Source organism: Sinohyriopsis cumingii, chromosome 12 (assembly GCF_028554795.1).
Source record: "Sinohyriopsis cumingii isolate HCF-2022 chromosome 12, ASM2855479v2, whole genome shotgun sequence".
NCBI classification, from domain to species: Eukaryota; Metazoa; Mollusca; class Bivalvia; order Unionida; family Unionidae; genus Sinohyriopsis; species Sinohyriopsis cumingii.
Genome location: NC_142972.1, coordinates 67,139,181 through 67,166,330, shown reverse-complemented (window position 1 = coordinate 67,166,330; position 27,150 = coordinate 67,139,181). Strand labels below are relative to the sequence as shown.

The following is a 27,150-nucleotide window of genomic DNA, read 5'->3' as shown; positions in this document are numbered from 1 at the left end:
TATAGGGATGTAGTCACTAATCGCGATTTTAAAGGCAGAGAACCAGTCAACTGATGGTGGAATAAAACAGAGTACTAAATTGTTTCGGAATCACATATTGGCTAGTAAATGGATTAGTTATTATTGAATCAAACCTTTCATATACTTCAATATATGTGCTATAATTGTTATATTATTGTTTATTATTCTCAAATTCTGCATTTATTATTGCCGACAAAATGTCATATGGAATTTTAGTGTTATGCTTTGCTTTAAGGTGCAGCCCAAGGCGTTTAAAATAATGCTACGAAACACCTGTGTGTCAAGGCAAACAACAATATGAGCTCTGTCATAGGAAAACACGTACTAAGTTTTTATTTGCACATGTCATATTATTATTGTCGATAATCCCGAGCCAAAATTGCAAGTTATAATTCACGATTGAAAACTTTCCGGGCAACACAGCAATTTTATGAAGATTTAATATAAACTATTTAGAGCAGTTAACAGTACTAAATCGGATTCTGAGTTTCTCGTATACATGTGTGCGTGCGTAAATGTGTACGCGTGTATGTGTGTACTCAGCCAAATACAAAGAACCCATGTGTTATGACTATATGGTCGTGCATCAAGTTACAGATAGAAACAAAACCACCAGGTTTTGTAAAACTTGACATATAAATTGATTGTCAAGATTATAAAATAAAATTTAAGAGGAACTTACCATTAATTAATTAAGTTCAAAATAATAAAGGACTTGACTAGAATAAAAGAAACAAGGCCTTTCATCACCGTACACAAATATTACAGAAACTGATCAAAATCTTAAATACATGACTTTCTTGCCCGTACAAATATCGCTGTCAATAAATGAATACCTTTGTCGGGCCTAATATTCAAAGACTAGAGAAATAAACAACAACGTTGTTTATCAAAAACATATGAGATGTTTTTTTTATCTGAAGTAGATTATTAATCATTAAGTTGAATCGTATGGTTGCATAAGTATAAGTTTCCATGGTACCAATGTTTGATTAAGACAAATCTTTATTAAGGTCATCGATTTATTGAAGATGGAGTTTCATGCAGAATTTAGATATATATTCAGGAATATCGAACGTCATTATGCATGAAAACAATCCAGTCTAGGTAAAGAAAACTTCACTTAGAATCTGTCGACATGTTTGCTGTCTCAGCAATATGTTCCTAAGAAAACGTGGCTGTAGTAATGGTGATATATGTCTTCTAAACAAATCTGGCGTTTATCGAATTATGATCTGTCTGTAAGAAAAAGTGTCCTATTATGAACATGTAATGCCCTTTTCGTTTGTGTTTGTTAGTTTTGAAAACATAATTTTGTACATAGCTAGCGGCGCTTTTCTTTACAAACGTGAACCTATATCAGAGACAGCCTTAATCATTATTTGATAATGAAAATAAATTATCTTTCCGTTCCGAATTTGAAATCACGTATGTTCTATGATCATTTAAGTATTGTAAATTTTCAATAATGATACTAAAATTTAGTCACGAGACAGTTATGCCAACCTTCAGCTCGATACAACCTACCATATATCTCAAGCTTAACAAATAAAGATGACAATATTTTATTGTAATAAACATATAGATTTACAGGAGGATTGATTGCTACTATTTTCATTTCCAAAATCACAGGTTTAACTGTGGTGTTTTTCTTCCTCACTACCAGTTTACTACGTAGTACTTATCGGACTCCGTTCCATCTAAATCTAGGAAATGGACATTATGATTACAATCCTGGCTTGCTACCTGAAAACAAATATTTGTAACCGATAAAGACTCATATAAGAATCACATGAGAGGATTAAGGAAGAGCAAAGAAATCCGCGAAGCCTTTAGTAAGAAATCGAGACTCTTATTTCTAACAATTGTTTCCACAACTTAAACATAAGTTTCTGAAAAACTGAATAACATCTGTCATTGATTATTGATTGATTGAACGATATTGGCCTAACATGGGATCTATCTACCATTTCTCTGTCTCTCTCTCAATATATATATATATATATATATATATATATATATATATATATATATATATATATATGAGATTTATCTGAAATAAGATATCAGAATATCGATTTGCCCTCTCTTAACAGAACGAGGAGTGTGGGGCTTATGCAATAGAGTATGATGAGATAAATAACTAAGAAAAAGTGTGTATATGTGGTGGTGGTTGGGGGAAGCAAAGCTTCATAAAATCGGAACAAAATTGTACTGAGTTTTTTAAAGCCCTCGATTTACCAAAAAGGGTCTCATATCAAATGAGACATTTATTTTTCCTTGTCATACTTAGTAATTATTACGTTATTGACATTTATATAATGCCGTTCATTGTAAGTATGTGCTGCCTACCTTTAGCTGGTTTCCATGACATTCGATAAGAATTCCGTAGTCTGTGTTTCCTGTGACATCATCTTTTCTTACAACAGGTGAAAAGGGCAGAAGTTGATTACACACATCTATGACCTGTAAGTATTTTTGCTTCGCAGCTGAAGTAAGATCTTTCAACAGTAATGAGTTATACAATTTGAGGATTTGTTTATGTAGATAACAAATAACGTAACACATGTTAATCCAATTCGCACTATGTGATTAGATCACGAGAAGAATGGGTATCATTATATCTTCAGTTACTGTAATTGATTGATTCTAGCATGGTCGGTGATTGATAGCGTTGCCTTTTATTGCAAAAAGTCCATTTAAAATTTGTAAAGTTAATTCTTTCTTTTTAACCGGTTTCGCTCAACAGAAAGCTAATTCAGACTTACGGTGAAATTCAGGCTTTTATTGAAAAATGGTTTTCATTACTTGTAGATGTTTGTGAACTGCAGTATTATTTTAGACGAATGATTCATTTACACTGACACACTTTGTAGTATTGTACGTCTGAACTATTTGACTGGAACATTGTCACCATTTGCACACCCCCCTCTCCGGGCAACCTCAACCTCGCGATATTTGTTAAAGAAGCATTTTAGTAAACTCTTAATCAGATTTCAACCTTATATTGCTGCATGTTCTCATTTACACTATGTAAACTGAACATTGATTAAAGAAATTGCTGATTTGACGTCTTTGACTTGTATAATTTCAACATTAAAACATCTTCAGTATTATAATGAATTACTAAAGATATTACAGACTTTCGTAATGTTAAAGTAAATTAAATATGTATAAACAATCCCATTAAATTATTCATTGGAAGCACGTTGCCATCGCTGAGATTCTAACCCATTCACGAATTGTATAAATACATCAACCTGTAAATATATGACTTTCCTCTCGGGCAATGCATATACTGTCAATGAACATAATGTAATAAATATATCACATTGAAAACGTGTCTCTTCTCAAACAATTTATGCATTGTCCTTTGTTTACATTCAATATGCACTTTTTAATCAACTTTATACAGAAATGTTAGGTCACCTGCGAGTCAAAATGAAGTGAAGTAGACGGTGCTTTGCATAGTTCTTGTATAAGCGCTCTTGAGGAATGGTAGCTTGGGTCCGTGCATGACGTGTCTCCGTTCTGGGAAACGGAATTATTATGAGAGATGGAAGACAACAGCCGCACTTTATCACAAACGCGGGGCTCTGGAAAATAAATAAATAAATAAATAAATAAATAAATACATTGTATCTATACCATGTATAATTTGAAAACGATACTGCTGCTGCGGTTTTCTGTTTCAAATATCAACATTAAAGAACCAATCTGCACATTACGGTTTGGAAGAAGAATGCGCTTGATTCTTTATGCCTATATCGTTTTTTAATGACTTAATCTCGGGCAATGTGTTACAAAACATTTTATCTTAATGTTTCTTCCGTATCATTGATTTTAAGACATTGCCTACGAAATAATTAAGGTAACCTTTACTCTAACGCCACCTTCAACCAGTGTCCATTTTAGCTTATTCACATGTATTAATTCTGAAACAGTGAAATGAAAACTCAGCTAATGGCATGCACTAGTTAAAGAGTAAATGCAGCAAACCATTTGTTATAGATATCTAGTTCTTGACAAAAAGCGTGTGTTGTAGATCGTTCTTGACACGGTTAATTATGTTCATAATTTTGTAAACTATATTTTGGTGAATTTACAAGGTTAATAGAAAACAAATGTAAGCAGCGTATATAAATTGCAGAGGAAAATCATAATAATCGGTGAAAAATTATTTTTGAGCAAGGGAAAACGTAAGCTTGTAGTCAGCCCAAACACTAACCTGGCACGCAGGCAGGAAAGGAACAAATGATTGCTTCTATTGACGACCCAAGACAGTCAAGACCTCCATTGCTTGGAGCAGGATTGGAACAATTTCTCGATCGGATTTGAGTTCCCAAACCGCAGGAAACGGTGCACTTTGAAAACTCTGACCAGCCACTCCAGTGTCCGTCTTAAATGGCACATTACATTACTATTTATGTAAACCGATAAGAATGACGTACTCATTTCAGTAGGGTTAGTTTTATGTATTTGATAGTATGACCAATAAAATGTTTGTTTTCACGACAACAACACTGTTCTCCGTTATATAGAAGCTCATGGCAAAAAAAGTTTTCTTCGAGAACAAAGAAACATCAAGTGAATAAAAAGTATTTGCTTGACTTTGAAAATAAAGTACTTTCAACTATATCATTATCCGATTAGTATTGTTTCATAAACGTCCTAATGGGATGAAGAAAAAAAACTATTCGACACGTTGCATTCTGACCTTACCAACACGACATACAGATATTGGGCAATTCTGACTTTCCATGTTTGACCCCTCGCACTGTCGACCTCCATTACTTGGAGCAGGGTTGTTACATGATCGATGTCTGTTTTGTGACTGCCCAACGCACGTTACAGGGCACTTCGACCATTCTGACCAGCTACCCCAATGTCCGTCTAAACCAAGAAATTGATAATGTACAAGAATCCGTAACTGATGTTAAATGGTAACAAGTAGTATGTAAATTCCGACTCGATTTACACTTTCCTAATAACAAATGAAAACCTGATTATTATTTCTCCAATACTGCAATTATGATCCATATAACAATTTTTATAATCATTATTTCAATGATATATGGATTCGGAACAGATATAAAAGCCGTAGCTTTAGTTGGCGATTTAACTGCCATGCAGTGCATGCAGCATGCTTAGATTTATGAGAATGCATTGGTTTATATTTTGTTGTGCATATTTCCTAGTGTGACTAGTGCAGTGACCTGTCTTGCCTAAAGTGTATATATTACTATGTGTGTTAGCCCTAAATAAAGGAAGATACCATTAAGGAGGAGATTAGATTATGATTCGGATATTTTACTGTATTACTTTATAGAAATGTTTAGATTCATGCTGTGGGTTTAAGGCAGTTTTGCAGCACATAAAAGGCCATACATGGTGGAGAGTATATTTGGTGGCGAAAGAACCCGGGAAGAGCAACCGACTGATTAGAAGCCATTCGCAGGCTTTCTCATATAACCACGTAGGTCGAGAAGAAAAGTGCTAAAGGCATCAAACAAAACCTTCGACACGTAACAATGATCTTACCAACGTGACAAGCAGATATTGGGCATTTCTGACTTTCCATGTTTGACCCCTCGCACTGTCGACCTCCATTACTTGGAGCAGGGTTGTTACATGCTCGATGTCTGTTTTGTGACTGCCCAACGCACGTTACAGGGCACTTCGACCATTCTGACCAGCTACCCCAATGTCCGTCTAAACCAAGAAATTGATTATGCACAATAATCCGTAACTGATGTTAAATCGTAACAAGTGGTATGGAAATTCCTTCTTGATTTACTCTTTCCTAATAATAAATCAAAACCTGATTATTATTTTCTACGATACTGCAATTATGATCAATATAACAAGTTTTATATTCATTATTCCAATGATATGGGGATTCGGATCCGACATAAAAGCCCCAGTTTTAGTTGGAGATTTAACTGACGTACAATGCAAGTGGCATGCTTAGATTTATGAGAATGCATTGGTTATATTTTGTTGTACATATTTCCTAGTGTGACTAGTGCAGTGATCTGTTTTGCCTAAAGTGTATATATTACTATGTGCGTTAGCCCTAAATAAAGGAAGATGCCATTAAGGAGGAGATTAGAATCGGATTCGAATATCTTACTGTATTACTTTACATAAATGTTTAGACTCGTTTTGTGTGTTTAAATCAGGTTTGCTTCGCATAAAAGGAAATACATGGTGGAGAGTATATTTCGTGTCGGAAGAATCCGGGAAGAGCAACCGACTGATTAGAAGCCATTCGAAGGCTTTCTCATATAACCACGTTGGTCGAGCAGAAAAGTCCTAAAGGCATCAAACAAAACCTTAGACATGTAACAATATGATCTTACCAACGTGACAAGCAGATATTGGGCAATTCTGACTTTCCGTGTTTGACCCCTCGCACTGTCGACCTCCATTACTTGGAGCAGGGTTGTTACATGATCGATGTCTGTTTTGTGACTGCCCAACGCACATTACAGGGCACTTCGACCATTCTGACCATCTACCCCAATGTCCGTCTAAACTAAGAAATCGATAATGTACAAGAATCCGTAACTGATGTTAAATTGGAACAAGTAGTATGTAAATTCCTTCTCGATTTACACTTTCCTAATAACAAATGAAAACCTGATTATTATTTCTCCAATACTGCAATTATGATCCATATAACAATTTTTATAATAATTTTGTCAATGATATATGGATTCGGAACCGACATAAAAGCCGCAGCTTTAGTTGGCGATTTAATTGCCGTACAGTGCATGCGGCATGCTTAGATTTATGAGAATGCATTGGTTTATATTGTGTTGTGCATATTTCCTAGTGTGACTAGTGCAGTGACCAGTCTTGCCTAAAGTGTATATATTACTATGTGCGTTAGCCCTAAATAAAGGAAGGTACCATTAAGGAGGAGATTAGATTCTGATTCGAATAGTTTGCTGTATTACTTTATACAAATGTTTAGATTCATGTTGTGGGTTTAAAGCAGTTTTGCTGCACATAATAAGCCGTACATGGTGGAGAGCATTTTTGGTGGCGGAAGAACCCGGAAAGAGCGAATGGCTGACTGGAAGCTATTGGCAAGCTTTCTCATATACCCACGTTGGCCGAGCAGAAAAGTCCTAAAGGCATCAAACAAAACCTTCGACACGTAACAATGATCTTACCAACGTGACAAGCAGATAATGGGCAATTCCGACTTTCCATGTGTGACCCCTTACACTGCTGACCTCCACTGCTTGGAGCAGGATTATTACATGCTCGATGTCTGTTTTGTGACTGCCCAACGCACGTTACAGGGCACTTCGACCATTCTGACCAGCTACCCCAATGTCCGTCTAAACCAAGAAATTGATTATGTACAAAAATCGGTAATTGCTGTTAATTGAAAACACATAGTACGTATATTCCTTCTTGGTTTATACTTTCCTAATAACACATGAAAACGTGATTAATATTTCTCCAATACTGCAATTATGATGAATATACTAATTATTATAAGCATCATTCCAACGATATGGTATTTGTAACATTTAGAAAAGTGACATTTTAGCTGAAGATTTGACTGCCGTACAGTGCTAGCGGCAGGCATGTAAAGATTCATGACATTGCATTTGATTATATTTTGTGTTGCATATATTTTAGTGTGTCTACTGCAGTGGCTTGTCTTGCCTAAAGTGTAAAGGTCACTCTATGCTTTAGTTTTATACAGAAGAAGATTCCATTAAGGAGGAGGTGAGATTCTGATTCGAATATTTTAATGTTTTAGTTTATACAAGTGTTTGGATTGGTGTTTTGGGTTTAACGCCATTTTGCAGCACATGATAGGCCATATATGGCGGACAGTATATTTGGTGGCGGAAGAACCCGAAAAGAACTTGGGAAGAATAACCGACTGACTCGAAGTTACTGACAATCTTTCTCACCTGCCCACTTTGTCCTAGCAGATCCTAGTAAACATAGTGAATTTATTATTGATATGGTCACCAGGAGAAACTACAAACAAGCTACATATCTCTAATATTTACAGCACTAGTATTATCGTTATTTTTTTTAGGGATACAATATTCATAAATGATAGTACATCCCACAGTAGAACAATGCCGGTTGCGGTTTGACCGGTTCTGTTCTTGATGGAAAATAATCTAAAGCAGGACCAGTTAAGTAATGGACACAGGAAGTGATAATTATTTGTGACAAGGCCAGTTCCACATTTATTCATTAAAAAATCAATATCCCTTGTGAACTGTTCAATAAAATGTTTGATAGCATTATTATAATTATTGTAGAAAATGTACCCAAAATATATTCGTTTCAAAACTTGAATCGGAAATAAACACAAATCTGTTTAATTTGAGAATTTTTTTAAGAAAATGAACCCTATAAAAATAGCCAAAGATGTAGTGTTAGAGTCGGGAAACAAGAGAAAGAGACAGTGAGACAAAAAGTAGTCACAGTTCGGACAGATAGTGAAGAAAATGACATGCTCAGTCCTATATTTAACGACCAATTGGACATGTTCTTGATGAACACGTTTGTCTTTCTGAATGTTCAGTGCACGTAGAACGTTTCCCAATCAATGCAGTCAGAGTAGTGCAGATCCAGTGTCGAACCGATTCACCAGTACCGCATGTGGCTGAACACGAAGACCATTGAGACCAGTGGGCAGGAACTTAAAGAAAGAAATAAAGGATGACGAGATTCACTAGTATTCCAAATTTATTAGATGTGTTATAGATGGTTCAAAGTTTTCAACATATGATTTCGGTGTGCCCATGTCTTTTAAATGTATTACGACTGTGGTTGGTAAGGAATCTGTAGAATGAACGAATGGGCTTGAGGGTGAATCTAAAGTCAGCTGCTTACATTGCATAAAGTTTCTCGATACTAAAATTAAACTACCGTCAAGACCACGAAACTATTGGACTTACTGACTATCAAGTTTTAAATCATGCGTTTCTCCCTTTTGAAATGTTCATTTTTCAATGGAGTAGTGTCCTTTTGTATTTCATCCTGACAATTATCTCTTGTGTCCATCGTTCCCTAGGCATAGTAATTACAGTCTACTTAAACGTATATAAAAGGAACCACAACGTATATTTTGTTGTTTTCATTATTCTTTAATTTGAGTAATTAGGGTATACTTTGAGGCGTATTTATTGGGCTGCAATGCATTATGTCCTGTTTCCTTCTTGATAGTGTTACGTGTTTAGGCTCGAATAAACAGTAACACAGAAAAAGTCAAAACAACAAGCTTTGTAAAATTTAACAAATAATTGATTTCCCTGGAAACATTCTGTAAAAATGTAAAAGATAAGAATTTACGGTTTCAAGAATCAAGTCCAACCAAGAATAATCCACGAATTAAATTGCAAAAGTCATAATAATAAAATGTTTTACTGAATTCAAGTTCGAGTCCCGACGAAGAATCCAAGATCGAACGCGATGACATAAGCCGTAACCAATACAATGTTGTCGTTTACAGTTCCTTGTAAATAACACGCCTGTGTTGGAAATTAGAATAAACTTTGTAAGCAAAGTCTTCCAAAAATGCTATATGATCACTCTTCAAATATTTCTAAAGAATAAAGAATTAATCCTTTTGTAATCCAAATGATCGGAAGATAATTAACTTAACAAATCTGGCAACAACAAAGGAAACAACTTGATACCAAGTGTTAAAGCTCAAAAACTGAGAAATCTCTCTCTACACATATCGATTAAAACTAACAAATGCGTAGTAATGGAAAAACCTGAATTGCGAAATCAATGGGGGATAACGTGATCGTTTTTATGTCACGTACACCATAAAATGAGCCTGACGAAAATCAATCATTTTCTGTAAGACAAAACAAGAAAAAAACAAGTTGTTTACAATTCATACCCAAAGCCTATGACCTTGACAACAACTAATCATTTAAAAATAAAAACAGAACTTTGTTTACTAATTTTGAATCCAGGTCATCATCCAAGCCAACACCTGGTGTTTATGAAAAGAATGATTCAGGTCAACCAATTTTCTGGAAAAATATCCTCTCCAGTGAATAAATTTACATTACAATAGCCTGGAAGAACAATAAAGAAACATAAAACTGACAAATAAACAAATTAAATTAAAATAAATATATATTAAATCAGATATACGTAATAGCTAGCACTAGAGACCTTTTCGCATTTTAAAACTTTCCATGAATCTCCCTGACAATTCATTTTGTATGTAGTGTGTGAGTGGCTGATCGGTCGATTTTTGTAGTGTAAGGTATATTTTATGCCGGAATAGGTGTAGTAGTCAACATAGGGGCATATATGTCATCTCCTCACTATCAGATACCTCACTGTTAGATGTGACGTGAAGTTTATTTATAAGGGAAGTGCAGAATAAAATGTTCAAACGGGACATTTTATCATAATAATTTCCATTTAACATCACAAAATATGAGAAATCCTTATCGGATTCAGAAAGTTAGAATCTACAGTTCACATTATAAGTGCAGACACATACCCCCATCCACTCACCCCTATATATAATCCAACACGTTTTGTAAATTCAACAAATAATTTTTTCCCTATAATAGAAAGGAAAAACTGTGATAGAACTCACAGTATTGCCAATTAGGTACCAAGAAATCCAAACATATTTATGATCAGTACCAACACAGTAAATTTCTAATCAGACTCCAGTTGTGTTCGAAATAAAATCCAGCGATGAAGGCATTTATGTGGCTGTAGTCTTCAATGTACTAATGTACCTGTAGCCTGAAGTGTGATGATTTCCTAACAGTCTTTCAATTAGTCATAATAATATAATTTATGATTTCCTTGTCTAAATTCAATATAATTGAAAATTAATGTTTTTGTCCAAGAACAGTATTTAAGAGCACTTTGTATTTCCAGTGAATAATACCCTGCATAAACAGTTCCATGTGAATCAAAATCTGAACGAAACAATATGATTAATTCTGTTATAATAAGTAAAGGAAATAATGAGTAATTTCTCAAGATAATAAGATTAATAACCCCTATACCTGACCTAGGTCACTATTAGTATTTTCTGAAAATGCTGTGTCTATTTAGTGCACGTTCCCATTCTAGTACACTCTGAGTTGTTTACAAGATAAAACCTGTTACTAAACTTATAATAAAGAATGCGGTAAACAACTGCAAAACAGTTTATTCCATGGGAAATACTAATGTCATAGACCCAGACCTAAATAACTATGTTTACCTCTATTAATAAGTATTTAACCGACACTCATAGAAAAATAGACTATTAGCTATATATTATTTGTCTGCCAAAGTAAAGCCTTATCATAGTGCATGAATGTTAACTGTGTGCATTTACCTAGACCAGTTAACACGAATATTTCTTTTTTAGTATTTCTTTGCACCATTCCGAAGGAGTTCGTATAAAACTATACCTTATATTTGCTGTCCTACACCCTTGCAATTTCTATACCCGCTTCGTTTCCACACTACAAAATGAACATGTTATGTTTAAGAACTCTTCTCTGAAAAATAAAAATGAATGCTTTACTAATTAGCATTTGGTCAAAATGTAATAATATGACTATGATAAAGTTTTCATATTGTTCTGAAACATTGTTGCATGAACTGAGTCGTGTGTTAAAAATAGATCAAGGGGAACAACTAACATAAATTAAAAAAAATATCGGTCATCGTAATTTGTGGTCCAAACAAATAATTTCGTCGTGTTCTATACAGATATAATGACTGAAATGAACACTTGAAGTCTGCAAGCTCCATTTCAGCCAGTAAGTCTTATCAACAGAATACTGAGTGCAAGGGCAGGACACAGTTTTCTCTGTCACATCTGACTCAGACAATGATTTTGCAAGATAATGCAATCAGGTCAGACACTCTAAAGTCTTTTTAAAAATTACCATGTACAGAAATAACTGTCAAGTGAAGCTGCTTGTGCTGTGTTCATGTTTGCGTGTGTGTGTTTAAGAGGCAGGAAGAAAGGGAGAGATGGGAACATTTAAAACAGCTAGGCTGACACGCGAGAGCAAGAGAGCAAGAGAGGATGAAGGAAGGTTAGCGTTTAAAGTTGCCAGATTGAGAAAGGTGAAAGACGGCTTCTCTGCATTGCACGTCAGTATGGGTCTGCCAATAACGAGAACTGATCAGTCATTTCCATATAGACAGTTTTCTCCACAAATTTCCTGGCGCAATAGACTGCTATATATGATCTTTGGCATATGATGCGCACTACTCACTATATATATCACAATAAACAATAAAAGGCAACATCTTAACCAAATACGCGACACCAAGCGTCCCAACAATTTATGCCACCATGCTGGACATTGTGAGAAAAAAGGATATATACCTGCTATTGGGCATTGTTTCGTTTCACAGGTTTCTTTTTGAGTGTCACATACATGCGAGGGACCGTTAGGATGATGACACATCCGTTGCCGGCTTCTATGTCCTCCTCCGCAAGTCTGCGTGCAAGTACTCCAACTGGACCACGGATCAGCTGTATTTACAAATGTAACATTTTGCTTATATGTACCACGCCGGTTACAGTACTGCATGCTTGGACACATGATTATATGAAAGAAATGTATAAGCGTTTTATGTCGGGAATACATAATTAGATTGTCCAGCTTTCAAACAATAACTCCATTACCGAATGGTTCATGTACTAATCCCATTAAATGAAAATGTCGAATGCAAGAACTTGAGATTCACCAGAGTCCTTTTTGTTGATAAGCGTTATTTAACACAAATATCAAACAGACAGGAAAGAGCTTATTTTTGGGTCCCACAATGTGTATTCGAATATTTGATTATATGTAAGAAATTTATATAGAATCATACCAATATAAGCACCAAAAAAAATCATATTTTGGAACAGATGCATTCAAAATATAATATCTGTGAGCTCTGAAAAATTGATTTTGTTGGTATTAATCCTCATTCCCATGCCCGGATTTGTTCTAGTTGAGGAAAAAGTTTTAATTCGTTATCAGGAGTAACATAAACTATCGCCCAATTTTCCTGACTTTCTAAGCTGCTTGACTATATGATTATCTTAGGTGTCATTATATATATATATATATATATATATATATATATATATATATATATATATATATATATATATATATATATATATATTACAAATAATACTATCATACAGGTTAAAGATTTTTAATTCGTTCTCTACGAAGATTAGAACCCAAGTCTGCTGTTAAAAAACACCCTTCGCCTTGCCCGCACACACGAGACCATATTCCATCACGACTAAGCACACGTCACATAAAATGATGCTACTTAATCGGTGTTGTATGCACTCGTGTGTAGCTTGACAGACGCGCATGACAACCCAGTAATTAATTATCATCTATCTACACAGTCATTCCGGATTCCTATGAAAGAAATCAAGGTATATAGGATTAATTATAGAGAATTATAAATATACACCAGATAGAGCGAAAAAGTGCTATCCACAGATTCTATAGAAGAATGTTTGATAATAGTAGAAAGAATAACTATTTCAGACATTGAAACATTGTACTGAACATTTTTATAATTCAAAGGAATGTTTGATTCTAGAACTGGTTATAGAAAATGAACCGTATAAAAATAGCCGTTGAGGCAGTGGTAGATAAAGCCGGGAACAAGGATGAAGAGAGAGAGAGAGAGAGTGAGAAGGTACACTTTGTTCGGTTTGATAGTGAAGCAAATGACATTCTCAGTCCTATATTTACCGACCAATTGGACATGATCCTGATGAGCATATTTGTCTTTCCGAATGTGAAGGGCATGTAGAACGTTTCCCGATCAATTGAAGCGGAGTAGAGCAGATCCAATGTCGAACAGATTCACCATTTCCACAAGTGGCTGAACACTTAGACCATTCAGACCAGTGGGCAAAGATAGGAACTTAAAAAAATATAAAGGATCAAGAGATTAACTAGCATTCCAAATTTATTGGACGTATTATGACCGGGGCACATTTCCGATCATATGTTTTCAGTTTGTCTGTTTCTTTTAAATGTATATGGAGTGTGTTTTTTAAAGTAACTTTGCAATGAACTAATGGGCTTGAGGCTGAATCTGAAGTCAGTTGCTTACATGATATACAATGTCTAGACACTAAAAATTAAAATACGGTCAAGACCACAATGCTATTGGACTTACTGATTATCCAGTTTTAAATCACATGTTTCTCCTGTCATCTTTTCATGTTCATTTTTCAACTATATATATATATATATATATATATATATATATATATATATATATATATATATATATATATCGAAATGTTTCCTAAATAGTTATGCTGGCAGTTACAACCCCTATGTCCTTGTCACCTTGCCTTAATGTTAACTATGTGCTTTTACCTAGACTAATATTAACGAATATTTCTTTATCTGAACATGTTTACACCTTTCTGAAGGAGTTCGAATAAAAGTATACTTTCTATTTGAACTCCTATATCCTAGCAATTTTGATACCGTCTTTATTACCACACTACAAAATGCACATGTAATGTTTAAAACATCTTCAACGAAGACACATAAATGAAGGTTTTAATAATTAGTAGCGATTAAAACGTATTTTTCTTTGGTCAAAATGTAATAATATGACTAGGATAAGTTGTTCATATTATTTTGACACCTTGGTTCATGAACTGATTCTTGTGAAAAATATAGATCTAGGTGGAACAAATAATATAAATTAAACTCTAAATATCTCTAATTGGAATTTATGGTCCAAACTTCTGTAATTCGCATAACATTCCCGTTTTTAATTTAATTTAATTTAATTTAATTTAATTTAATAATTGTAATACAATTAAAAGTACCGTTTTCATGCAGATTTCATAATAACGATTAAATAAACTGTACATTGTCTTATCTTACACTTTTCCATTTGCTTGCCAAGTAGACGTACTTGCTGTAATTGGTATTTGACCAAAGTCAGCTAGATTCTTGTAGATCTAGATTTGCACAAGATTTGAAAGATTTATGCGACAAAATTTGTTTTAATCCCTTTGCTTGTTTTCGATAAATTATACAACTGTCATTTGCATTATTTGGGTTCTGTTTGACCTAACAAAACCGAGTTCAGTTCTGGATCCCATATTTGTATTTAGTTTCGAAATAATAATTATCAGTATGCAAAATATCCATATTTATACTTACGAAATAAACGCTTGGCAGTGTCAGCATCTGTAATATATATATATATATATATATATATATATATATATATATATATATATATATATATATATATATATATATATATATATATCTGTGTGTATGTCTATTTCATATAATATTTATATATATATATATATATATATATATATAATATTTATTTATAGTTATATATATATATATATATATATATATATATATATATATATATATATATATATATATATATATATAACTATAAATAAATATTATATGAAATAGACATACACACACAGATATATATATATATATATATATATATATATATGTACAGAGAGAAAGAGAGAGAGAGAGAATAGATATAAAATTGCAGGATTGCATTTTGTTTGTTTACTACCCCACCCCAAAGCTTCATCGATCAAAGAACACTTTCTCTGTTTTGTTCAAGCGACACACGGATTTTATGAACGTCATTCGATTGTGATATGAAATGATATGTTGGAATTTATTTTTTTCTATGAATTCAGACGTAACGTAGTCCTCTGCTTTCAAGGAATCGTTGGATAGGTCTAACAGAGTTTTGTAATAAAGTATGAGATCAAGAAGAGATCAAATTGTGAAGATACAATGCTCCAGATATATAGAAAAATATAATGACTAATATATAGATTGACGCTTTTTCTATATGTATGTATGTATGTATTTTATGTATGTATGTTAAATAGTGTACATGTTTCATTCATCTGAGGATTTTTTTTTATCTTTCGAATCAACATTTGTATGTTTGTGTACACTTACCTGAAGCCAAGCAAGCAGCCCTTGATGCAGCAAGAATGATCAATACTTCCAACCAAACCATTTGGCTTGTTCAATATAACTAGTCTCACCAAACATAATTAGGTTGTACTCTTTGTTTTAAATAGCATACATTATCTTCCGGCACGCTATATATAGCATATATTACGGCGTTTCAGTACAGTGGTTCCCAAACTCTTCGAGTCTGAGGTCTTCATTGTCTAATCTTTGGTAATGAATTGTTACTCACTACATCTTCGGGTCATGATAGAATATACCAACATAAAACTAATATCGTGTTAGTCCTAAAGCTTCTAGGTTATTTAATTTGTATCTATAAATGACTAGGAAAAAAATAATCCTTTAATCGCTTGGTTCATTTTTAGTATAATTACTTTAAACTTTAAACGGTCATTGCGTGGGAGTGTATTATCCTTATCAGAAGATCGTGTCTTTGCAATTACCTGGCTACACGATTGAAACTACTTATAATGGGATATCTTACAGTTATATTATCTTATATGGAGTGATGAGATTCACAATCCAAAATATAACCAAATCAAGGTGGCGAATGCTGCGCCAAATCATACCATTATAACGCGAGATAAGGAAATAGGAATAAATTTCGTGCTCTAAGAAAAGAAGACAGAAGCAAAGGGTGCGCACAGCAAAATAAATACAAGATTAGTCTGTTACCTGCATTCAGGCAAACATCATATCAAAGATAACACAGCGACACGAAACGAAAGAAAAGAAACTATGCATCAAAATAGGAACTAAGTAAAAGAGGCTTTCAAACAGGAACGAACTAACCATCAACTGTTATAGTTAATTGATCAGTCATTTTGATTACCTCAGCTACTTTTGCCTGTAAAGAAAGTGTGTGATGTGGTGGAGAGAACTGTTGGAATTTTGTAAGAATAAAGAAATTATGCTTAAATGTTTTTTGTTTGCAAAAGACTGAAATTCTACTATTTATATGTCAATAGTATGTATGACATGCTTATATGCATATTATTTTGCTACTGTTTTTACTTTTTCTATGGAGGAAATGAATGTTTAATATTAACGACATTGTATGTATGTATGTATGTATGTGTATTATATTCCATAAATATACAACAAGAAGGCTAAAATAGTATACAACGGCACATAGTAAACTATTGTGAAATGCTCGCAGTATGTGGTAAATATTCCTTTGAACAGCAAGGTGGAAACAATATAAAACGGCACATAGTACACTATTGTGAAATGCTCGCAGTTTGTGGTAAATATTCGTTTGAACAGCAAGATGTAAATTGTATAAAATGGCACATACTACGCTATTGTGAAATGCTCGCAGTACGTGGTAAATATTCCCTTGAGCACCAAGGTGTAAATAATATAAAACGGCATAGTACACTCTTGCGATATGCTCACAGCATGTGGTAAATATTCCCTTGAACAGCAAGGTGTAAATAGTACAAAACGGCACATAGTACGCTATTGCGAAATGCACGCAGTATGTGGTAAACACTCACTTGAACAGCAAGGTGTACATAGTAAAAAACGGCACATGGTACACTGTTGTAAAATGCTCGCAGTAGGTGGTAAATATTCACTTGAACATCAATGTCTAAATGGTATTAAACGGTAAATAGTATACACTACTTTGAACAGCTCGCAGTATGTGGTAAATATTCCCTTGAACAGCAAGGCCGATAGCAGCGATCATACTCTACTCGAATAAAAAGATCACATAAGAAGACATAGCCTGTAGAAATATCAGTTCGAACCAATCACTCTACCAACAAATAATACTCTGATGCAGTATAAAAGGTAAAATAACGGGCAGATTACTTTATAATTTTGTTATGGTAGTTTACACAAGAGACATGAATGTTAGTACCTGCTCGTACAACTTTGGTGTGCAAGGTGTAATCAGTGTCGATGATGCTGCAAAGGGTGATAATGTCTCATCGTTAAAATTATTTCCTTGTAACCTCAGAGACCACTTTCCATCACAACTATTTCTTTTTATTTTAGACTTAAAAAGTATTTTGTTTAATTAAGTTAAGATGAACAACTTTATATACCTGCATTAAGAAAGAAAAATACAGAATTTTATCACTACAAATTAATTGATCGATAATCACAGATTCTTATACTTTACAATAATTCTTGTCTAAGACTAACACAAATAATATTTGTAGAACTTTTATTTCCAACCTATAACATTTTTTACTTTTCTTATGGGCCAACGGCCCAGACGGCCTAGGTATTAAGGTTTTTTGACTTTCTTTTGTTTGGGGCCAACGGCCCAGACGGCCTAAGTATTAAGGTAGACAACTACATCAAAATATTTCTAAGCAACGGAAAGCGAAACCTTCTGGCCAGTTCGGAATAATCATTGACCGCTTTCTTTAACATGTATTCAGTATTCATCAGGAGTAACTTTTGTGAGTTGTTATTGGAGATATTCGAGATCGGAAATAATCTTTTTCCCTCTCCCACTCATCAGTTTCAATGCCAGTGATGTGACCGATAGACAACAAGACAAATAATCTGAGGAATATCGTTATTATGTGCAAACGAGGACCAGTTTGTGTACTGTAATTGGCGAAATCGAAAGTAAGCTGACTTTTGTATGGAACATACCAGACCTTGTACACACACACACACACACACACACACACACACACACACACACACTGTATTTTCCTTATTGATGTCGATATTATTTTCAAATTGTATCATAAATTAATTTTATGCCATGTAATCTCGAATACTTGCAATATTTGTCTAACGTTTATCCTTCTGGATTTCATGCGTGCATATGGAATTAAAAATTATGTATATGTTTCGCTATCGTTTGTAGCGTCAAATGAGTCGCATTCGCATCACTGGGAGAAAATATCTTTCAAAAAGTATTTTTTAAATTTAAGTTACTTTTTAAATAATTTACTTTAAAAATACATTTAAAAAAAAAAAAAATAAATGGACAGTGATTTGTTTCAGTTGGTATTCGATAAGGAAGTCGTAAATTCGGAATATAAAGCTATTCACTCGCTCTGTCTGTCTGCCTCTCTCTCTCTCTCTCTCTCTCTCTCTCTCTCTCTGCATAATTGAAAGAAGAGCATCTACGTCCAGTCGATGCAGCTTCTTATATACGTCCATTAGACTTAATTAACGACCACAAGTTCTTATGGCCTTTCTTAAGGTCAGGTTTCTTCAAGAGTTTGGAATGAACAGAACATTCCATGGTGTAAAGTATCGGCCATGCTACATTTAAAGAATCTGGATTATGTTCATATTCTCTGTTTTTAAGTTCAAGGTTTTAGCTATGGGTGATTGCGAGTTGTCAAATATATTTGACTTTAAACCACTCAGACGTCATCTGTTTAAAGTTAGTTAATAAGTCAATAAGTCGGCAGGCCACTGAACGAACCTTGAATAATACACTGGCCAATTTTGTTTGTAACTTTAGCATTAAAATGAATCGGCATCTAAACCCTTTCATCACCTCTGGTGATTATCATGGTCACTAGCGCCAAATAATAGGAGGAAGTAATGTACACACTTGGGTGTAAAAACTTGGTATTAGAACATATACAACATGCGCTGTGGGTGAAGTGGGCGGCGTAAATGTTCACGAAGTAGAGTAAACCTAGGATCCGGCACTCAATTGGCCGAATAATTTCTTCTTCCTGAACGCTTATTAGCTATGTCTTATATGAAGAACATTCCAAGATGGCATCCTTTGTAAATATTCGTTATCCTCCTCCGTTTACGAGATTCGATGTCTTTATCGCTAGGGAGCAACATTGCAAATCCTCCTCGTTGCTGTTCTCTGTTCCAGGAAGAGTTTCTCCGCTTCATTGGCGCAGAAGCCCGTATATCTTCTATTTGTTATAGGTCACCATACACGCGACTTGTAAAAGCGTTGTTTATAGTCTTTTTTGCGAGGACTTTGCAGACACACCTGTACTTGTTTTTACCAGATTTTCAATGACAGAACGAGGAGAAAACATCAAACATAAATATTGTCATACTTGAAGAAGCACTTTTATTGTGAATTAAGCAAACTTTATCCACTAAATTCAATACATACATTGAATTACAAATCAAACAGACAAATAACGCGAGTCGAAAAGTTTTGAGTTTGAAGATTTAGGATGAGCCACTACCCTATCGGAACGTTTTCGGAGTTTTCAATCGGATGCTAAAAAACTACATTTTGAGAGTCGAAGTTATCTAAGTCCTATCGGAAAGAGATAAAGATGTTCCAATTTTGTGACTATTACCTTAGTGCACACATGTACACAGATCTATCTATATATATATCCTCATTCACGCTTATGGTCATAAACACCTTTCATTTGGATGTTACAAGAGCCTTTCATTAATTTATAATGTTACACATAGTCAATTTCATTTTAACGAGAATCTATCACATGTATTTATAAATTCAAGATACACTTTGTTTACATATGTGACGTAATTGAAAGAGTTTCCGTTCGGTTGGTTTCATGTTTCTATGTAAACCTTTATAGAACATTAACACTTACTTCAAAACGAATAATATAATACATTTCTGTCAGTCTTTTCTACTGTGTACAGTCTTTATAAATCTACGTTATGTTGACTGTGTTGATGGATAGACCGCAGTCAGTAATATTACGTAACACAAGCGTGTTGGTTTCCCGTAGAACTGACTGTCTAGCTATGGGCACAAACTTTGTAATACACAAGTCAGTAATACGCAGTCAGCTAAATGAGAGCAAGGCAGTCACAACCATAAGAAAGAAATCGTTTTAATAAACTGCAACAAAGAATTATAGCTGAATACCACCTTTGTAAAGCATAAGTTCTAAAAAATGTATGTATATAACTCTAAGAACACACACACACACACACGCGCCAACGCGCTCGTAACCTGAATGTATGGTGGACACTGACATATGACACTCAAAGGCAAAACTGATCAAGTTACACAGGAGACAGACCAGCTGAAAACCGAACTGTCCTGTATAAAACCGGACTTTCGGCTATACTACACGTTGTGATTCATTGCCGTTAACATCAACTGTCAATCAAATTCACTGATTTAATTGGCAAACAATCCATAATGTCATCAAAAGGGATATAACGTCTACTTGCTTGCTGTAAATCTATATTCTTGAATTTGTTTCCACTGCAACAGCCCGATCAAGTGTATCAAGAACATGACTGAAAAATGGTCTTCGTCCTGGTGTACAATTATCCACAGTTCCCCCATTATAATACCTATACATGTGCTTTATCCTCTAGTACATGATCATATATCATTCCCATAATCATGACAGTGGAATTTAATACAAAAACCATCTGATAGCTAACTTTATGTTTGTAGCTCAGCATTGAAACCATATCATTTCCGCATCTGAACTCGTACTAGAAATTTTTTGGAGAAACTACTGGTCATTGTGTTCTTCTATAGATGCAACCTCCAGCCTAAGAGCTTAGTTAATATTGGGAAGCTGTTTTGTAATTGCACGGTTATCAATGTGTGTGTGTGTGTGTGTGTGTGTGTGTTTGAGAAAGAAATAAGAAGAGAGAGAGAGAGAGAGAGAGGTTCTTGTTGATGGATAATTTGTATACGTTTTACAGATGGCACCTGCTAATGCTGAATCGGACCGTACCTGTAAGAATTTTACCCAATCTACATGGAGATGAAAAAATCTGACCCAACGTTTCTTTTTTCTTTCAACGAAAGCAGAACATTTATCATCCTGGTAATCTTCGTCAACATGACATTTTGCATATTTTCCAGGATATTTGAAAATATGCCAGATATCTGATTTAATGTTATTAGAGGTAATCTTATAAAACTCATTCGCTCCAGATGTACTTTTCGTATAATAATATTATGCCACTGAATCTTCAGCACAACTTTCGGGGACAACATTAACGATAAATAACTAAGACTGTAGTGTTGTCTGATTTATCAGCTACTAAAGTGTACTTTTAAGTAGGAAAATAATAATAAATCTTGATGTACGCCAGTGCTATCACATGAGCAGTTTATATTAAATTCGTTAACTATTGGGGCATCGACGTTTTACTGAGGTCTCGTGTTGTTCATTTAACTGCTAAGATCCTTAATGTAACTGTGCATCCTCCATTGATCAGACAAATACAAGCCGTATTTTCTGTCATGTGTGCCACAGACAGTACAGAGCACAAATTGGCCAGATTAGCCCTTTACGCACTCACAGAAACCAAATCAGTCAGAGGTATCGTAGTCATCGAACAAGCAACAATATTCTTAAGACACTTTTGTATGTAATCGCATTGAGGGTTATAGCTTCAAAATTTGACAGAAACCAATACGAATTCATATATTTTTGAGCTTTCAATTGACCAAGAAAATAAAAGCTTCACATACATGAGAACGAAAAACATAATTAAGGAGTGTAAAATTTTAACAATAATCTCACAAACACGACGTGCACCGTTCTGCTTATGGGTTACTAATTCAAAAGGTAAATATTATATGTATATCTCGGTTGTAACCCAATTTGGTTCGTAGTGGTAAAGAGGAAACCGGATGGATCAGATCTGGGAGGCCAAAACATTTTGGAGTAGGTCTGGTGATCACGCAAACGAACATGAAGTAAAACATTGGTTGGTGCGTATTCAAAAATTGACAAACATATTTCAATTAAACGGGGTCTGGGCACTAACATAAATGATAAATATTTGAATTGTGTATGAATATTGCGTACTATGATTCTTTCATCCATTTATCATATTGATATGTTTATGTTGTTTGTGTCTTGATGTTTAGTTTAAAATACATTTTTCTGATCTAATTGCCGAATACATATCTGCTGCATGCATGTACGACGTAATTTAGACATTGGAAAAAATAAAGCAATTACTTACAATGGAGAATTGTAACAAAATATCACCAGTTTTGTTCTATTAGTGCTAAATGTATCAAGTAAGGAAAGAACAACAATTATTTTTCAGAGTGCTTGAAGGTTTAGTTATATTTAGTTAATTGTCTGGTCAGAAATGGGGGAAACATAAAACATTTAAAAACTGCCAGCAGAGGGCTGAAGTAGGTCAGAGAATCTATTATAGGCATGGAAATTCCTGTAATCGTTGAGTAGCTGTGGGCGTTTCCTTTAGTAAGACTATTTAATGATGTCAAGAGAAAGAGAATGTGACCTACTTTGTACATTTGTCAGACTTCGTTGAATGCTGATGTTGGAAAGGCTAGTACAAAGCCAACTCACCCCCACCCAGTTTATATGTTTGTGGAATATGCATGCATATTCGGGTAAGGTGACCGTTACATGCCTAATGAATTGCGATTAGAGTTATAGTGTTATTGTCAAAATTCTGCTCATGCAGATAGTTGAATATAATCCCACTATAAATCATGTTATAAAACACGTTTTTCTATATCTGATCGCCACCTACATTTATATCACGTGGTTTTTCAAATATACACGCTTGTACTGAAGTTCTATTTGTGAATAAAAAATGAACATGTAACAATTTAATCCTTGACCGTCTGCGACTGTTTCCATTTCAAGCCAGCTGAAACCGATAAAGGACAATAAGTTAGTCAGTGAACAGATGTGTCAGTAGTAAATGGGGCCACATTAGGGACAATGGGGGCTTATCATTAAAAACACCCCTGGGCCACTTTAGGGACAATGGAAATTTAACATGGAGAAAAACGCTGGGCCACTTTCGGAACAATGGGAATTTAACATAGAGTTTGGGTCTGTCTAGGGACAGGGGAAATTAACATGGGAATAGAGTTTGGGTTTGTCTAGGGACAAGGGGAATATGGGATTTTTTTTTTTTTTAAATTTAAATTTAAATTTAAATTTAAAAAAGGGGTAGGCAATGGAAAGGCTATCTCTTTTCGAGAAATATGGCTGGCCCTGAAAAGGGCCTTTGGGTTTATGTTAATATTAATATTAACATAGATGGCATCTGTCACATCTCCTTCTTCTTCTTCTAACTCCTTAACTTCTTCCACCAAGTCCTCACTTTTTCCATTATTCCTTTCTTCTTCTTTTTCTCCTCTGGCATCCAGTCTGGATGGCCCAAGGCTCTAAACTTTTCCTGGACTTTGATCCAATTCTCATTCATCCTCTCAAACTCTGTCTGTTTCTTTTTGCTTTCCACATCTTTTCTTTCTTCCCTCCATTTCACTTTAATCTTCTCTACTTCTTCCTCCATTACTTTTCTCATCAGATCTTCCCCTTTCTTCACCTTTTCCAATCCTCATTTTACATTTCTCCACTCTGTCCAGTACAATATTTTTTCTAGGAGGCACCGGACTTGGATGACATGATCCAGTGCTTCCTTCAAACTTCCCACTCTGAAGTAAGGTGGGTTAATGAAGCCTCTTGACTTACTGACTTCTTCTTCAATCATCCCTGCTATGATATCTCTTGCTGTCTTTAGGCCTTGAACTTGACTCGTTACAAAGTCTTTCATATCTCCATGCCTCCATTCCTCTTCTATTCTTCCTAAAACATATTCTACATCCATTATCCAGAAATAGATGTCTCTCAATAAATTAAATAGAACTGATACTTGAGTCATTTTTGTCTCAGTTATTCCTTAGAATGGTTCCAACATCAAACTTTGTGGGTTCTCATAGTGAAAGGGCGGACGTGATGGAAAACATCCCCTAAAAAACATAAAATTGATCTTACCTAGATCATGACCAAACAACGCGCGGACGTGAAGGAAAACATCCCCCTACTTTCTCATTTCATATAATAAAACCAAAACTATACTCTCCACATACGCTAAGAAACAATAAACAAACCCATAATCTACTATTTACACAAACTTACGTGAGCAGTTACAAACACAAACACACAAAATAAACAATAAAGAAACACATAATCTACTATTCACACAACCATACCTTAGCTCTTACAAACACCATCACACAAACACATACCCTCACATTTTTTTCAAAAAGAGTTAGTGTTTATATTCACACTACTCTACCTACACATTGGCAAATCGATCGTTATTTCTTTTCTAGAGTATTGGGTAGCCCTGAAAAGGGCTGTTTTTTTTTAACTTCATGGACACCTGGTTAATGGTGACACCTTCCAGGCCTGGCGCCACATACACATCTTGTCCTCCAGTTACTTTTTACCTTTTTGGGGGAGAGAGCAGAGGCAGGATATGTGGCTCCAGAATCCCAATTTTCGGTTTCTGGAATTCTGAATTTTTTTCTTCTTCTCTCCTTTTCCTCCTCCTATTCTTTGCATCTTCTCTCCTCCTCTTTGTATCTTCTTTCCTCTTCTTCTTTATATCTTCTCTCCTCCTCTTGTTTATTTCTTCTTTCCTCCTCCTCTCTCATCCTTCCGTCTTCCACAATGGCTTCCGCGGCCAGTTCATTCAACAGGCGCCTGGCATATTCCAGATGCACATGAAGTTCCAACAGTTTAGACAGTCTCGTGTTCATATTTAGTGTTGATCAATCAACAAGGGAAGCTAGACTGCCCAGCGAGTTTCAATTTATAGTGAAAGCGCGAACGTGAAGGAAAACATCCCCCCTAAAAAACATAAAATTTATCTTACCTAGATCATGACCAAAAGAAACAACGCGCGGACCTAAAAGAAACACTCACTCACTTTTTTATGCTACCCATCACTATTTTAAATTTTTTTATAAATCACTTCAATAGACTATCCACATACGCAAAGCAATCCAATCTAACTCCAAATATACACCTCAAACACCAAAAAAAAAAGACATCATTTTAATCTACTATCCATACCAACTTACTTAAGCACTTACAAACACAAACACACAAACACATACCCTCACATTTTTTAAAAAAAGAGTTAGTGTTTATTTTCACACTACTCTACCTACACACATTGGCAAATCGATCGTTATTTCTTATCTAGAGTATTGGGGTAACCCTAAAAAGGGCTGTTTTTTTTTTTGTTTGCTATGGCATTCTTTTTTAGTTTCTAAGAATGCGATGTCCTCTGAAGATAGACTTTCTGGCGATAGGTCTGCTTCTTCGAAAAGAGAAGAAGAACTCTTTGGTGTCGATACGACAATCGACAAAACCTCTGTCAGCTTCAGGTTGCTGCTGCTGTTGTTGTTGTTGCTGCTGTTGCTGCTGTCTCTGAAGTCTGTACTTCTCTGTCCATTCTTCTTTTTCCCTGTTCATTTCTTCTCTGAAGAGCTCTTCTATCAGGTCTTCAGTGATTTTTAACATTCTCACATTCTCTATTTCTTCTGGCTTCGGTATCAGACTGTGTCTGACCCTATGCAAATTCACGTAGGCTTCGTTTAGCTTAGCTAGTTTGGAGCACATCTTCGTAGGAGGATGAGTCGACAATGGATGGTTAGACTGGAAACAACCCCGGTTCTTAAAGTCAAAGCGCGGACGTGAAGGAAAACATCCCCCACACGGTTTTTGAGTCACAACGTTTAGTGAGTGTCATGAGAGGGATAGTAAGAAATGAAAGAGCATCAATCCAACATTCTTATAGCTAAACAAAAGACAAAGGCATTTTTTTCAAAACACAACATTTTTTATTCAAAAATCACTTAACACTAAACAACAACTCTAACATTTTTAACAATAATCCAACACTATAACATCAAACAATTTTTCCAAAACACAACATTTTTTATTCAAAAATCACTTAACACTAAACAACAACAACTCTAACATTTTTTAATAATAATCCAACACTAAAAGTTTCTCCACTAGGTAAAGAGGGATAACAGTCTTCCATGGTTTCTAGTAATCTAGGATGACTTCTCTCAAACTGTTGATTTCTATGGTATTATCGAATTCTGCATACAGGATGACGTTCACCGTTTCATCAGGGTCTCGGTCTTTAAACTGAATTTCCACACGAATCTGGCCGGATTTTATAGGGTGGAAATGTCCCTCGTCGCTGCCTTGGTCTGGAGTGAAATCGAAAGCCCACAAAGCGTAGCCTCCTGCATAATCCTCGTACGTAATACCGTGACTGGTATTGGTTCCTAACTGTCCGGTGGCTTCGTACAGGGACAAGTACGATCTCAAGTAATTCTTCTTGGTAAAGTCAGGTTCGAAAGGTCGGGTACACAAGGTCTTGCCATCGCGACTGACTTCGATTTTGG

At 34.9% G+C, this 27,150-nt stretch overlaps 1 protein-coding gene across 1 annotated transcript in view; it reads right to left on the bottom strand.

The window, feature by feature from the left end:
• Window positions 1–1,624: 1,624 nt before the first annotated feature.
• LOC149786633 (coadhesin-like) overlaps window positions 1,625–27,150 on the bottom strand; it is a 70,353-nt gene continuing 44,827 nt past the window's right edge. Inside the window, exons 10-21 of the mRNA XM_089975956.1 lie at window positions 15,216–15,242; window positions 13,777–13,947; window positions 12,386–12,535; window positions 8,543–8,707; window positions 7,203–7,373; window positions 6,384–6,554; window positions 5,563–5,733; window positions 4,744–4,914; window positions 4,250–4,420; window positions 3,451–3,617; window positions 2,374–2,487; window positions 1,625–1,767 (exon numbers count right to left, since the gene is read on the bottom strand). Coding sequence (XP_089832082.1) covers window positions 1,681–1,767; window positions 2,374–2,487; window positions 3,451–3,617; window positions 4,250–4,420; window positions 4,744–4,914; window positions 5,563–5,733; window positions 6,384–6,554; window positions 7,203–7,373; window positions 8,543–8,707; window positions 12,386–12,535; window positions 13,777–13,947; window positions 15,216–15,242 — 1,736 coding nt within the window. The 3' untranslated portion in view covers window positions 1,625–1,680. The remainder of the gene's footprint in view (window positions 1,768–2,373; window positions 2,488–3,450; window positions 3,618–4,249; window positions 4,421–4,743; window positions 4,915–5,562; window positions 5,734–6,383; window positions 6,555–7,202; window positions 7,374–8,542; window positions 8,708–12,385; window positions 12,536–13,776; window positions 13,948–15,215; window positions 15,243–27,150) is intronic.